General features: G+C 39.9%; 1 protein-coding gene across 1 annotated transcript in view; it reads right to left on the reverse strand.

Annotated features, from left to right (window-relative positions):
- Window positions 1-16,757, reverse strand: part of LOC150077456 (dynein axonemal intermediate chain 7-like) — a 325,962-nt gene that overhangs the window by 285,553 nt on the left and 23,652 nt on the right. Inside the window, exon 4 of the mRNA XM_090385907.1 lies at window positions 5,803-5,907. Within this exon, the coding sequence (XP_090242033.1) occupies window positions 5,803-5,907 (105 nt within the window). The remainder of the gene's footprint in view (window positions 1-5,802; window positions 5,908-16,757) is intronic.

Raw genomic sequence — 16,757 nt, forward strand, 5'->3', positions numbered from 1 at the left:
GACTGATTAATAACTGCTTTACAATTGCTGTGACCTCTGGTGTAGGAAGAAAATAAAACTGAAGAATTGGAAACAAGCCAATTACGATATGCAACATTCTTTTCTCAAACAGCCTTAGCACATTTATTGGAAAATCAAAGTTTTGATAAAGGTCGAGATTTTAAGGGGGAATGATTCCATTCCTACAAGAATAATTTCACTGACACAATCTGAGCAAATGTTGACATCAGAAGTTTTGAAACAGTAATCCGACCAAGGAAATGAAAAGAAATCTCACAGGTCATCCCATTTTACATTCTTGTAAGGCCAAACAACACAAGGTTGGGAATAGCCATGAGATAAAGGCTCCATTGGAGAAGAGACAATCACCAAATTGTGATCTGATGTGCCTAATGGACCACTCACTTCAACCATGTACTTAGAAGGGTTGTTTGTGAGATATATATCAAGCATGTTGGCTGTATGGTTAGGATTGTCCAGTATTCTGGTAAGTAAATGAACAATCTGTGCGAGGTCATTAGTAATTGCAAAAACCTCAGCATCTCAACTAGCTGGTTCTGTGTGACTAGAAAAGAAGCCAGCTGGAGTTGTGAACATTAAAATCACCAAGAAAAATTACCTCACTGTTAGGAAAGTTGGACTGTAGAAAGTCAAGTTGCAAAGAGAGGAAGTCAAAGAGTTCCAAGTGATTAGTGGAGTTGGGCGACCGGTCAAGAAATCAGATGAATTGGACAGAACGAGGTAGAGGAATTTTAAGCCAGAGAAGATCGAAAAGATGAGATTCCAAATTACCAAGTCTCTGATGGAATATCAGAACAGACACATGCACAAGTACTGCACTTGAAGTGAAAGGAATTATACAGCGAATAATTTGGGCAATTGAGATGAGAAGTGGTTGAATCAACCGATAACTGAGATTCTGTCAAAAAAGTACATGAGGTTTGCCATACTGTAAGTGGAAATGGACATCGTTGAGATTAGATTTGAGACCCGGAATTGTGAAATGAACTAGGAAGTGTTTGGGAGGTTTAGATATTTTCGCAGATAAGTTTGCTCAATTAGTTTGACAATTCATAGTATATTCAATAGTAAGAAAAGGGGGGGGGGGTTAAGTTAATTGTTTTTTTTAGGAGCATTAGCAACTAAGGCCATATTACTCCTGGTATATGCGGAGGTCATTCCCTGAGCTTTCCGCATCCTCCGTATTTGGTGGTCACGGGCTCGAACCCCGGTCTAATCAAGAAGCGTGTGCTACGCACTGCTGCGTCTTCCTACCTGGCTACGGAGGCGCCAAAGGGGGGGGATATGCTGTATGAAGTAATGAAATAACAATGGACCCAGCACTAGACCCTGGGTACTTGCTAATAGCATTACTATCGGATTCTAAATTTTATTTCATAGTATAAAATAACTGATAAAGCATCAAGATATTTTAAGCAGTAATGCACAAATGGACAAGTACCACCTTAGAGGCAAAAGGAATCGTACAGCGAATAATTTGGGCAACTGAGATGAGCAGTGGTAGAATCAACTGATAACTGAGCTTCTGTCAGAAAAAGTACATGGGGGTTTGGCTGACTGCAAATGGACATGGACATTAATGAGATTAGAACTGAGACCGTATATTTGTGAAATGCACTTGGAAGTGTTTGGGTGGTTTAAATCTTTTTGCAGATCAGTTTGCTCTATTTGTTTGAGAATTCATGGTGTATTCAATAAGATGAAAAAAGTGGGGGGGGGGGAGGGATATGCTGTATGAAGTAATGAAATTTTTGGATGTGGCGTACACATGGTAAGAATATACCCAGATCCTTGACATAATGTGGTATCAACAATGCCCCCCACATATACACTACTCAGACTCCCTGCAGTCACTATCTAGCAGAGTAGAGGCAGCAAGATTATACACTAGCTGATCCAGAATCCTCCTAGAGAGTTAGTTACCAATAGTGGGAGAAGACAAAGAGTGGTAATCAATGGAGACTGCTCTTCGTGAACTAACATTAATGGAATCCCCCAGGAATCGGTGCTGGGACCATTGCTGTTTTCTGTATTTATTAATGATGGTATATCAGGCTTAACAATCAAGTTTACAGACGATATGAAGATCGGCAGGGAACTGGATCTAGAAAAGTTGAGCAGATGGGCTGAGAGGTGGCTGTTGTTGTTATTGTTGTTATTTTGGTTTTTAGGAGCATTAGCAACTAAGGCCATATTGCTCCGGGATATGTGGTGGTCATTCCCTGACCTTTCCGCATGCTCCGTATTTGGTGGTGACGGGCTCGGACCCCGGTCTAATCAAGAAGCGTATGCTATGCACTGCTGCTCCTTCCCACCTGGCTACGGAGGCGCCCTGAGAGGTGGCAAATGAAGTTTAACATTGACAAATGTAAACTACTGCATATGGGAAGCAGTAACCCCAGAGTAATGTATCAATAGTGTGGTACTACACTGACAGTGGTAAAGAATGAAAAGGACCTGGGGGTAATTGTGCAGGCAGATGTGAAGTTTTCTGAGCAGTGCAGACAGTCTGCAAGAGTAGGTCACGGTGTCTTGTCAATGATATACAGGAATTTTTCTAGCAGGGATAAAGAGGTGAAGGGGATGGTCAGGCAACACCTTGGGTACTGTATAGGTCTGGAGACCTCATTTTAAGAAATATCTAAAACTGCTGGAACGAGTACAGAGAAGGGCAACAAGATTAGTGAATGGAACAAAGGGTTGCGCTTATGAAGAAAGGCTTAAGTTTTGCAAATTACAGTGTCTGGAGACTAAGCACCTGCAAGCTGATCTGATTGAGGTGTATAAAGCCTTGAATGGTTTCAGCATGCTCAATGATGATGATGGGATTCTTCATCTTGCTCGGAATAATCACCTCATAATCAGAATTTATGCCCTCTGAATAATCAGAGGGCATAAATTCAAATTAATTGAGGAAAGACAGTTGAAGGATAAAGGTGTGGATGTTTGCCTTTAGCCAATGGGTGTTTGATTGCTGGAATAAACTTCCATCTGCCATTGTAGAAGTTGATAGCTTAAATAGATTCAAGACAGAGCTAGACATACATTTGTTGTGAGTGGATGGGTGAAATGAGAAGGGTTTTTTTTTGGCTGATGCTTGTTCTCTTACATCATGTGCCTTACTAATGCTAAAATGCTAATGCTTGGTGCAGTCCGGTGTATTACCTAGCAGCCGGCCTGCAAACACTGTTTTAGAGCTCTACCCTCAAAATATAAGGAAGTTTGGATCTCGCCATGGTGTTCATCATAACCTTAAAAGACATCAATCATATTGCATGATGGAAGAGATGGGGGAGGGTTGACCCGAACTTAGCACGGGAGACTAAACATGGGTTCCACCACTTCAAGCTTCCAATAAGTAGAGTGGTGATATTGCACCAGTTGATGAGAGTCATCTACCACCTAGTATTGCCTGGTAACACAGAGGGGAAGCATTTCTTGATGTGGGGTGGGCGACACACTTCGACCCACGCTTACATTGGTTCCTACCTAGGCAGTCACCCATAGTGTGCTTGCACATGGGGGTTATACCCAGGATTACTAACAGTCCTAAATTCGTGAAGGTGCAAGCAGAGGATTTGGCTGTCACAGACCATCCAGATACCACCAAAATTGGGTCATCACTTGACCTGAGTGTCACTTGAATATCAGTTCCAAGAGTGTTTTAAACTCCCAGGTAGCAAAGCACAGCTTGTCTGGAATATCTGAAAGAATGTCTGCGAGTGCCAAAAGTAGCAATGTAGTGATCTAATATGCCATTCATATGCGATTTAGCTTGCAATACATGGGTTGACACAAGGCTCTGTAGCCGAGTGGTCAGGAGTGGGAGTGCAGTGCTCTTTGGGTAGAATGGGATTCAAACCCCTGACTTCTAAGTGCAGGTTGGCAGATATCATTCTCTTTGATATCTGCCAACCTGCACTGGACCAGCATGGCAGATTACGGTCCATTCCCCTAACATCAGGAATAAAGGGAAAGTTTTTGCTTTCATAAAGGCGACTACAATGGTCTCAGAGATTTTTTAGGTTCTGTACAGTGAGACCAACAGATGTTGAAAACAGCAAATTCTAAGTGGGAAGCATTCAAGGAAGTAATTTCGGAAGCTACTAGGCTTTTTGTTCCAACTAAGAAATACTGTTCTAGGTTCAGGCCCAAATGAATGTCAGATGAACTAATGAGACTTGTGGCAAAGAAGAAAAATGCATGGGATGCACATAATATGTCAGGCAACACAGAAGCCTATGGTACATACAAGCTAGTCTGTAATCAAGTCAGAAAGGAAATTAGGCAAGTGAAGGCAGATTATGAAAAATCTTTGGCAAAGGATGCAAAGACTTCGTTATTTATATAAACTCTAAAAGGAAGGGGATGAATTAGATTGGTCCACTTGATATCAATGGTTTGACTGTAGATGATCATTCTCAGATAGCTGCCGAACTAAACCAGTATTTTGCATCTACATTCACACATGAGGAGTTATTCAAGGAGGAGAGGCCAGATGTTTATCAAACTCTAACAGGGAGTTAAATGATTTTGTAATAACTGAGAGCAAAGTGGAGGAGAAATTGTTGAAGTTAAACATAAGAAAGGCATCTGTGGTGGATGGGATCTATCCAGTTATAATAAAGGGGCAGCAAAGGAAGTCATCAAACCCTTAGCCATAATTATGAGAGCATCCTTAGACTCGGGGGAAATCCCCACAGACTGGAGACGTGCAAATATATATTTTGATCCAAAAGTAATCCTAAGTACATATTTTGATCCAAAAGTAATCCTAAGTACATATTTTGATCCAAAAGTAATCCTAAGTGGATTAGTCTGTCTGAGGATCAAGGTATCAGTCATGTCATGGGATGGCAATCATGGTATGGGATGATCTCTGAAAGGACTCTTTTTAGAGCTCACACCATATAAATCATAAATAATTGGTCTCCTTCCTCTTCTTTTGAAAAGCAAAGGGGCATAAGAAATGGAAGTATCTTGATGTGTTGCAGAAGGAAGCTTTTCCAAGCATTCTCAACAAAGTAGTATGAATACCTGGAATGGTGCTAGCAACATGGTACATCAGCTCATTACAGTATTCAGTCAGAGAAGGCTGGATGAACAATTCCTGTAATGTTGAATGGGAAGGAAAGGACAGTGGAATGGCCACTGTTAATCACAAATTTTACACTTCTGGACTTTTACTGAAATATTAAATATTGTAAAAGGTGAGTCTCTGAGTTCAGTGAGATCACAACTGAAACAAGTCATGCTGAAATGGCAAAAAATACTTGCAGCATTGTGTTCATGTGAATGCTGCCGACATCCAACATATTTTTTAACAGTTCATTCCCTGTGTTATATACATATGGGACACCCTATATATTAAATACAGTATTGAAAAGCAATTTTTGATATACAATATACTGTTTATATAATTTTATTTTAATTTAATAATGCGAAGTTTTAGAGATTTAGAGATCTTCAAGTACCGTGTTAATAGTAAGCCATATAAGAAAGCCATCGCAGATTAATTAGAGGTGAGTACTGCTTTTTAAGCTTTCGCTATCCTTTACTAGTTTAATTTAATAAATAAATTGTAATTTAACTATAAATGAATCTTTTGAAATGAAGGTTCTCTAACTCACTAAGGGAGTCAACACTATAAATAAGAATGCCTATGCAAATTCTTTAAGGCTATGGTTGCTTATTTCTATACATAAAAGATATACCAAAGTTCTGAATGTTCACAAATCCAAAATAATTTATAAAAATAAACTAAATAACAAATGATTATACCTGAGCATCTTCCCACTGCTGTTTTTTATGCTTTGCAACAATTTTTATATATTTATTTAATGTTTCTTCAATTATTGCTCTCTGTCCATCTCTTATTCGTTTCTCCTAGAGATTATGCCAAAAAATATAATCACGGTTTTTCAAATAGATAAGGATTATCTGAGAGAGAGAGAGAGAGAGAGAGAGAGAGAGAGAGAGAGAGAGAGATTGAGGGGGGGGGGGAGAGAGAGAGAGAGAGAGAGAGAGAGATTGAGGGGGGGGAGAGAGAGAGAGAGAGAGAGAGAGAGAGAGAGAGAATGTGTTCTGACATTTTATCATTTTCAATTTTTGATAATGAATAGAAAGAAAAGAAATATATATATATATATATATATATATAGAGTGCATATTTCAAACTTAGTAAGGATCTTCTAAATTCTTACTAAATTAAGTTCTTGACATGCAAGAATGTCTATCTTTCAATGAAGAACAGACAAAGCATGCGACAATATCTGGTGTCATCATTTCCTAAATCAATTTTTTTCTCCTCTAACAAAATAACTATCACACTATAATGGCATGACAGTATGATAGTTATTTTGTTAGATAACTATATTCTAATTGCCAACTATTGATTTTTCTTTTTTTATAATAACAGTTACGGGTTTTTTGTAGTGTGAGTGCATATCCACTAAATTCAAGGAAATAAAACTGCAATAGAATTTAAATTCTTAGTGACTCTATCTGTGTTCAGGTTGTAAAGACACAACTTTGCCCAAAAGCACAGTTTGTAGATGATCTAAGGTCTGGAATGCTAATGAAGGTGAATGTATTCTGGATGACTCACACACACACACACAGATGACCATATGGAACTAGTATGTCAGTCTTGTCACAAGTGACAGACTAGTACTAACATGCAGAATATATGTAAATAGTTTAAAAGATAGCATCTCACGTGAACAATTCCTATTAATATTAGGCAAAAATAAATGCAAAAATAATAATTCCCTCTTTCTCTGTAGAAATTGTCTTGTTTAAACTGCAACCTTAGAACCTCACTACAGTATTCAAAGTTCAGACTCCCCATTGTTTTACAGAGTCAATAATGACATCTGCTCCCTACTTGTAAAGGTCCGATAAACCACTGATGGGATACTGTATCATGCCTTAGGAACTTCCGATAATGCATTTGTGTCTCAAAGCATATGATTGACTCTCTATGAACCCTATCCTTTGATTTTTGATATTTCTTTGATTTAACCTTTGATATTTCTTTGGACACTACCCATTTTTTAACACTGTGGCTGCTCCATACCAGCAGTTTCGACATTATCCTTGTCTTATTCCTTGATATTGCTAAGATTCTTGGTGAGATCCAGGTCAAAAATATTTGAATCCTTTGTTTCCCCCTCTCTGACATGCTGAAATATATATACAGTTGGTTCAAAAATCTAGTCACACTTGGTGTCTTGCCAATCCACAATTTTCAGTCTGTAAGAAGTAAGCTGAAGTCATGCATAATGAGACAATCACGCTTGCTTGCATTCAGTTAACCGAACAGATTTAATGTAGTAAATGTATAAATTAATCAGATTCTGGAAACAATTTGGTCACCACTTTCAGACAGCTTTTTGATAAGAAACAAATCTTTCTTCCTTCCCTTCGGCTCTCCTAATGTCTCCTGTACACAGGATATTCACCTTAATGAAATTCTTTGTCCCTTATCCCAGTGTGGCAATGTGTCTAAATTAGCTCTAAAGTATCAACCTGACCTGACCAGAAAACTCAGATTCATTCATTCTGTTTATGACACTCCTGGAGATAATATACAGACAGGGTCGATTTTTTATATTATTACATTTCCTTTATAATTATTTAAACAAGTTTTTCCCTGTGACCTGAATCTGCTAGTGATGTGAGCATCTATTTTGTTGCTTCTTTCTACACATATGGTAAATTGTTTTTTTTTTTTTTTTTGATTTGGTAGTTGTTGGCGCATCGGCTTCTGTGGCCATATTGCACCTCCCAAGGTTTTTGCAGTACTTTGATCCAAGCCCAAGGCGGGAATCGAACCCGCGACCTTTGGGTTGCCGGGCAGGTACTTTACCCACTCGGCTAGCCCGGTCGGCATGGTAAATTGTGGTTGCATCCAAGTACACTTGAGGAGAGTAGCATTAGCATTAGCATTAGTAGAGGCATTTGATGCAAGAAAGCAAGCTTATGCAGCATCAGCCAAAAAAAAAAAAAAAAAACCCACTTCCACTTCACCCCTCTGTTCGTTCAAAATACCTGTCCAGCTGAGCCTTAAACTTATTTAGGCTATCAACCTCCACCACAAGGGATGGAAGTCTGTTCCACCAACCAACCACCCGCTGGCTAAAGGCAAATTTCCGCACGTCTATCCTACATCTGTCTTTCCTCAATTTGAATTTATGCCCTCTCAGGTGATTTTTCTGAGCTAGAGGAAGAATCCCATCAGCATTGAGCATGCTTAAACCATTCAAGGCTTTATACACCTCTATCAGATCACCTCGCTGGTGCCTAGTCTCCAGACACTGTAATTTGCAAAACTTAAGCCTTTCTTCGTAAGAGCACCGCTTTGTTCCATTCACTAATCTTGTTGCCCTTCTCTGTACTCGTTCCAGCAGCTCTCCATCCTTCTTGAAATGAGGCCTCCAGACCTGTATACAGTACTTTGGTGTGGCCTGACCATTGATTTATACAATGGAATAATCACCTCCTTATCCCTGCTGGAAAAATTCCTGTATATCATTGACAATACTCCATGAGCTACTCTTGCAGCGCGTCTGCACTGCTCAGAGAACTTCATATCTGCCTGCACAACCACCCCCAAGTCCCTTTCATTCTCTACCACTGTCAGTGTAGTACCGCAGAGTTGATACGTTGCTCTGGCGTTGCTGTTTCCCATTTATAGTACTTTACATTTGTCAATGTTAAACTTCATTTGCCACCTCTCAGCCCATCTGCTCAACCTTTCCAGATCCTGTTGCAGCAGCATAGTGTCAGTAGTGTCCTTGACAACCCTGCCAACCTTTGTATCATCTGCAAACTTGGACATTAAACTTGATATACCATCATCAATATCATTTATAAATACAGAAAACAATAATGGACCCAACACTGAGTCCTGAGGGACTCCACTAATAACATTAGTCCACGATGAGCAGTGTCCATTGATTACCACTCTCTGTCTTCTCCCCCTCAACCACCACTTTATCCATAGCAGCAATTTGCTTCCAATGTCAAACTGCTCCAATTTGTGTAGCAGTCTTCCACGTGCAACAGTATCAAAAGCCTTTCTAAGATCCAAGTATATAATATCAAAGTTATTCCCTGCATCCAGTTCTTTTGTGATTGCATCATAGTATCTATTCAAGTTGGTCAGGCAAGACTTCCTCTTAACAAAACCATGCTGTGTCTGAGCTATAACTGAAGTCTTGTCTAAATGACCCTGCAGTGCTTCTTTAACCAGTGCCTCCATTAATTTTCCTGGAACAGAAGTTAAGCTCACAGGTCTATTAGCATTAGCATTAGTAGAGGCATATGATGCAAGAAAGCAAGCTTATTCAGCATCAGCCAAAAAAAAAAAAAAAAAAAAACCAACCACTACTCCCATTTCACCCCTCCGTTCGTTCGAAATACCTGTCCAGCTGAGCCTTAAATTTGTTTAGGCTATCAACTTCAACAACAAGCGATGGGAGTCTATTCCACAAACCAACTGCCCGCTGGCTAAAGGCAAATTTCCGCACATCTATCCGACATCCGTCCTTCCTCAATTTGAATTTATGCCCTCTCAGGTGATTATTCTCAGCAAGAGGAAGAATCCCATCGGCATTGAGCATGCTCTAGCCATTCAAAGCTTTATACACCTCTATCAGATCACCTCGCCGATGCCTAGTCTCCAGGCTCTGTAATTTGCAAAACTTAATCCTTTCTTCGTAAGAGCAACCCTTTGTTCCATTCACTAATCTTGTTGCCCTTCTCTGTACTCGTTCCAGCAGCTCTACATCCATCTTGAAATGAGGCCTCCAGACCTGTATAGAGTACTCAAGGTGTGGCCTGACCAATGCCTTATACAAGGGAATAATCACATCCCTGTCCCTGCTAGAAAAATTCCTGTATATCATTGACAAGACACCATGAGCTACTCTTGCAGCTCGTCTGCACTGCTCAGAGAACTTCATATCTGCCTGCACAATTACCCCCAGGTCCTTATCATTCTCTACCACTGTCAGCGTAGTACCACAGAGTTGATACGTTGATCTGGGGTTACTGTTTCCCATATGTAGTACTTTACATTTGTCAATGTTAAACTTCATTTGCCACCTCTCAGCCCATCTGCTCAACCTTTCCAGATCCTGTTGCAGCAGCATAATATCAGTAGTGTCCTTAACAACCCTGCCAACCTTGGTATCGTCTGCAAACTTGGACATTAAGCCTGATACACCATCATCAATATCATTTATAAATACAGAAAACAACAATGGACCCAACACTGAACCCTGAGGAACTCCACTAATAACATTAGTCCACGTTGAGCAGTGTCCATTGATTACCACTCTCTGTCTTCTGCCACTCAACCATCCCTTTATCCATAGCAGCAATTTGCCTCCAATGCCACACTTCTCCAATTTGTGCAGCAGTCTTCCATGCGCAACAATATCAAAAGCCTTTCTAAGATCCAAATATATAATATCAAAGTTATTCCCTGCATCCAGTTCTTTTGTGACTACATCATAGTATCCAATCAAATTGGTCAGGCAAGACCTGCCCTTAACAAAACCATGCTGTGTCTGAGCTATAACTGAATTCTTGTCCAGATGATCCTGCAGTGCTTCTTTAACCAGTGCCTCCATTAATTTTCCTGGAACCGAAGCCAAACTAACAGGTCTATAATTACTTGTGTCAGCCTTCGATCCTCCTTTGTGAATTGGGGTTACATTTGCACATCTCCAGTCCATGGGTACCTCCCCTGAGTCCAAAGAAGCTCTCATAATTATGGCTAGGGGTTTGCTTACTTCCTTTGCTGCCTCCTTTAATATAACTGGATAGATCCCATCCACCCCGAGTGCCTTTTTTATGTTTATCCTCAACAATTTCTCCTCCACTTTCCTCTCAGTTATTAGAAAATCATCTAGCTCACTGCCAATGTTTCCTTCACCTACGACATTCCCCTTCCTGAATAACTCCTCATGTGTGAATGTAGATGCAAAATACTCGTGTAGATTGTTAGCCACCTGAGCTGGATCCTCAACTGTTGAACCATCAACATCCAGTGGACCAATCTGATTCATCCCTTTCCTTCTTGAGTTTAAATAGGTAAAGAACTCTTTTCTGTTTTTCTTTGTATCCTTTGCCAAGGATTTCTCATAATCTGCCTTTGCCTGCCTAATCTCCTTTGTGACTTGGTTACAGACCAACTTATATCTATCATAGGCTTCCATGTCACCCATTAATTTGTATGTATCCCATGCATTTTTCTTCTCTGCCATATGTCTCATTAGTTCATCTGACAACCATTTAGTTATTACTATAATTACTTGTGTCAGCCTTTGATCCTCCTTTGTGAATTGGGGTCACATTTGCACATTTCCAGTCTATAGGTACCTCCCCTGAGTCCAAGGAAGCTCTCATAATTATGGCTAAGGGTTTGCTTACTTCCTTTGCTGCCTCCTTTAATATAACTGGATAGATCCCATCCACCCCGGGTGCCTTTCTTGTGTTTATCTTCAACAGTTTCTCCTCCACTTTACTCCCAGTTATTTCAAGATTCTGTAGCTTACTGTTAGAGTTGAATACACCTCTGGCATTCCCCTTGCTGAATAACTCCTCATGTGTGAATGTCGATGCAAAATATTCATTTAGTTTGTTAGCTACCTGAGCAGGATCATCAACAGTTGACCCATCAATATCAAGTGGACCAATCTGATTCATCCCCTTTCTTCTAGAGTTTACATAAGTAAAGAACTCTTTGCTGTTTTTCTTTGCATCCCTTGCCAAGGATTTCTCGTAATCTGCCTTCGCCTGCCTAACCTCCTTTGTAACTTGGTTGCATATCAACTTGTATCTATCATAGGCTTCTGTGTCATGTGTTAATTTGTAAGTATCCCATGCATTTTTCTTCTCAGCCATATGCCTCATTAGTTCATCTGACATCCATTTTGGCCTAAACCTTGAACAATATTTCTTAGTTGGTATGTAAAGCCTAGTAGCTTCCAAGATAAGTTGTTTGAATGCTTCCCATTTCGAATTTGCTGTTGGTAACATCATCAGTTGGTCCCACTGTATAGAATTTAAATACTGTCTCAGTCCATCGTAGTCGCCTTTACGGAAGCAATAACCCTTCCCTTTACCCCTAATGGTAGTTACCTCTTTGAGTAAATCCCACTTCAGCACACTGTGATCACTGTCACCTAGTGGTTCATTTATCTGCAGATTCTTAATGCATGAAGAATCACTGCTGATAATCAAATCAAGAGTATTACTCCCTCTAGTTGCCTCCCGAACATGCTGAAGTAGAAAACAATCATCCAATAAATCCACAAAAGCCCTGCTAGTGTGTGAGTAACCAGCCCCCAAATTCCGGTCAATATCTGGGAAATTAAAATCTCCCATTATAAGACTCTCTGATTTACTGGCCCACTCTATTTCCCTGTACAGTTCCTTATTATACTCATCAGGGTCATTAGGCCTATAGCACACTCCTACTCTCAATTTTGATCTCCCAATGCTTATGTCACACCAAACTGACTCAACACTGCACTGTCCAGCGATGTCGACTGGCTTCACTTCCTTGGTTTTTATGTGTTTCTTAACTAATAGCATAACCCCTCCCCCCTTCCTATCCTGTCTATCCTTTCTGTAGACGTTGTACTCCACAAATTGCAGTTCTGCATCCCTTATATCTGTGTGACACCACGTCTCTGATATCCCAACAATATCTGCCTTTGATGTTTTGAGCAATACCTCAAATTCATCAAATTTATTTACTAAACTCCTAGCATTGGTGTACACGCAAGAATACCTGCACCTGTTTCTCTTCTTAGCTACCCTAACACAACCCATGTGTTTACTTGTACCGCAATGGCTCCCAGCAGTCTCTGAAATACCATGCATCTTGTTTTTCAGGCTTCTGCTCATTCTAATAGAAGCAGTGCAAGAATCTCTTTCACCTCTGACAGTGGCTACTGTCAATATATTGGTCTTTGTCTTCCCCCAAGCTAGCAGTTTTCCGACCCACCTAACACTGCCTCGATAGCATCAGCAAATATTCTTGCACCCTTTCTATTTAAGTGTATCCCATCCCTGTAGAAGCAATCTCTCCTGTTAACAAGTACAGTCCAGGCTGAAAAAAATTCTACCCCTTGAGCCTTGCACAATCTTTCCAGGGCCGAATTGATCGACAAGGCTCTCATCATATACTCCCTCCTATCGTGTCTGGGCAGAATTGCAGACACTTTGAAATTGAACACCCTATTTCACGGCGTTTTTTCAACAGTGACCTGTACTTGTTAAGCAATTCTGCCGTTCTCCCACTCTTGATATCATTAGTGCCAACGTGTACAACTTTATCACCTTTTGTGCCCTTAAAAGATGATATCTGCTCTACAACGTCATCAACCTTTGCCCCTGGCAGACATACCCTGGTCCTGTTCCACCTATCCTTTTCACAAAGCATGTTCCCCGTTTCCCTGACAATAGAGTCACCAACAACTACTAGTTCCTTTGGGACCAGCGCATTCTGCCTTGGGGGTTGCCGCTGTGTTTCACAATGACCAGGTGCAAGCTCTGGCGTTGATGTGGGCAGCTGAGAGTTTGATGGGCCCCTCAATTTAGTTCCTTCAAGGGCATCCACCCTGTCCTTCAAGCTCTCATATAGGCCCATAAGAACGCTGAGTTGTTGCCTGATTTCGATACCCTCCTTGCATCGCGCACACACAAAGACATCCCCCATGGCAATATCATGTCCCGTACCTGAATGTTCCACAAACATCATGCAAGCTGTGCATTTTAGAAGGCTGTGCATTTTAGAAGGCTGTGATTCAGAAGGCAACTGGCCCCCTCAGTTCTCCTCTGAGCCACAGCACTTCCATTAGCTTGAGCCTTTTGTTTTGCTGCTCTGGTCTGAGTCATGATTACTTTTAATTTAAATAAAATTTCAATTTCAGTTTATAACCCTAACTTATCTCCCAACACAGTTATAATGGTATATATATTTTTTAGTGTCAAGTATTAACTATCTCCGAGTTCCCTTTATATAACTTCCGTATCAGTTATGTATTAATTAATTATGTTACGTCTGTAATCTAAGTCGGTATATGTATTTAGTTAAAAGTGCAATTTAAATGCCAACGAAGTTCAACAAGTTTAATAGATTTTACCGATCGCTGAAAATATTATAACCTATACTATACTAACGCTACCTAGGTTCGATATATAACGATCGTATGACAAAGACAAAGGCGGGAATTTACGAAATATATGGACACTTAAGTATTAATTAACTTTCAAATCTCGCTGTCTCGATTCAGAATAAACTAACGATCCTTACGAGGTCTATTACAAAAATAATTTGATGTAAAAAATATTCAATAAGCGGCTAAATATGGGTAAAAAACTTCTCGTTCAGCAGAGTTGTAACTTGTAACACGTGGATTTGATACCCTTACTGATACTTTTATGCAATTACAAGGCCGAGTAAAGAATAAATACACCAGATTAATCAGAAATATCACAAAATAATGCTATACTACTAAATTTAAATCAAAAGTTTTAGAAAAACAATAATTTCAAATCAATAAATAAGAAAAATCCACTTAGCGGCTTTGAACACGTCTGGCCCCTACTAGCCTCCCTTGGACTAATGTCCAAGTTTGCAGATGATACAATGGTTGGTAGGGTTGTTAATGACAGTAAAGACAGTATGTTACTCCAAATGAATCTAGATAAGTTGGGCAATTGGGCTGAGAAGTGGCAACTGAAGTTTAACATTAAGAAATGCAAAGTACTGCATATGGGTAGCAATAACCAAAGAGAAATGTACCAACTGTGTGGTACTACACTCAGGGAAGTAGAAAGTGAAAAAGACCTGGGAGTAATTGTGCAGTCAAATATGAAGTTCGCTGAGCAGTGCAGACTGGATGCCAGGACAGGTCATGGAGTCTTGTCAATGATATATAGGAATTTTGCTAGCAGGAACAGGGAGGTGATCATCCCGTTATACAAGGCAATGGTCAGGCTACACCTAGAGTACTGTGTACGGGTCTGGAGGCCTCATTTTAGGAAGATGTAGAGTTGCTAGAATGAGTACAAAGAAGGGCAACAAGATTGGTGAGGGGAACAAAGGGGTGCTCTTACCAAGAAAGGCTTAAATTCTGCGAACTGCAGCACTTGGAGAGTAGGCACCTGCGAGGTGATCTGATTGAGGTGTATAAGGCTTTGAATGAGTTGAGCAAGCTGAATTCTGATGGGATTCTATCTCTTGCTCAGATTAAGAACCTGAGGGGGCATAGTTTCAAATTGAGGAAAGACAGTTGCAGAATAAATGTGCAAAAATTTGCCTTTAGCCAGCGGGTAGTTAATTGGTGGAACGAACTTCCATCTTTTGTTGTTGAAGTTGATAGCCAAAATAAATTTAAGGCTGAGCTGGACAGGCATTTGGAATGAATGGGGGGGGGTTGAAATGGGAGGTGTTTTTTTTTTTTTTGGCTAATGCTGCATACGCTTGCTTTCTTGCATCATATGCCTCTGCTAATGCTAATGCATCCTTGGACTCAGGGGAAGTCCCCACGGACTGGAGACATGCAAATGTATCTCTAATTAAAAGGGGGATCAAAAGGTAACACGAGTAATTACAGAGCTGCTAGTTTGATTTCTGTTTCAGGGAAAATAATGCAGTCACTGGTAAAAGAAGCATTGCAGGATCATCTAGACAAGACAGAGGTAATAATTCGGATAAAGCATCGGTTTGTTAAGGGGAAGTCTTGTCTGAACAATTTGATTGGATACTATGATGTGGTCACAAAGGAACTGGATGTAAAAAATAATTTTGATATCGTATACTTGGATTTCAAGAAAGCTTTTGATTTCAAGACTACTGTACAGATTGGAGCAGTATGGCATTAAGGGCAAGTTGCTACAATGGATAAAAGGATGGTTGAGTGGGAGAAGACAGAGAGTGGTGATCAATGTGTACTGCTCTACGTGGACATATTAAACTGTAAACTAAATCTCCACATATTGACAATACTGCCTTCAGTCATTTGTTTCTGGACCTTGAAAGCTCCATGCAGCAGTGTTTATCAGTGTGAGCTCAATTTATTTTTGAGGTTATCGTGTCAAATTTGTGCTGAAAAGTGAAGAAACTATGTTCATGCAAGTGTTTGAACAATCCAAACTTATTTTGTTATATTTATGAAAGTTATGTCGTTCTCAAGTAAAGGCAAGGCATTACAAAATTTGTAAAAAAATGTGTATTGTGCTTATTGGAATAAACTCTGTGACCAAGATTAACAATGGGCTGCACACAAAGTTTTCCAAACCTGTGTTGAAGTATTGAGATTGTGGAAAAATTTCAAAAAGAAGGCTATGCCATTTTCAATTCTCATGATTTGGCAGGAGCCTACAAACCTCTGTGATGACTGTTACTTTTGCTTAGCTAATGTAAAAGAATATGATGCAAGGAGTAAGAAGGGCATTGTATATCCTAATATTCCATCTGCTATTCATTAGACAGTTCCCACAAGGAGATAACCATGATTCCGTGCCCTCCCATATAGGAAAATGTAGCAGCAAAGAGTGCTGAAAGTGAAGTTTCTGAAGAAGAAATTCAAATCTACACACCTGGACTGTTTTCACAGCATGAATTCAATGATATGGTAAAAGATTTAAATTTACCAACAAAATCTGTCAAAAAGTCAAAAAATCTTCTAGCCATGGAACATTTCTCTCAT

The sequence above is a fragment of the Mastigoproctus giganteus genome, chromosome 12 (assembly GCF_048544385.1).
Source record: "Mastigoproctus giganteus isolate SK-2022 chromosome 12, ASM4854438v1, whole genome shotgun sequence".
Lineage (NCBI taxonomy): Eukaryota > Metazoa > Arthropoda > Arachnida > Uropygi > Thelyphonidae > Mastigoproctus > Mastigoproctus giganteus.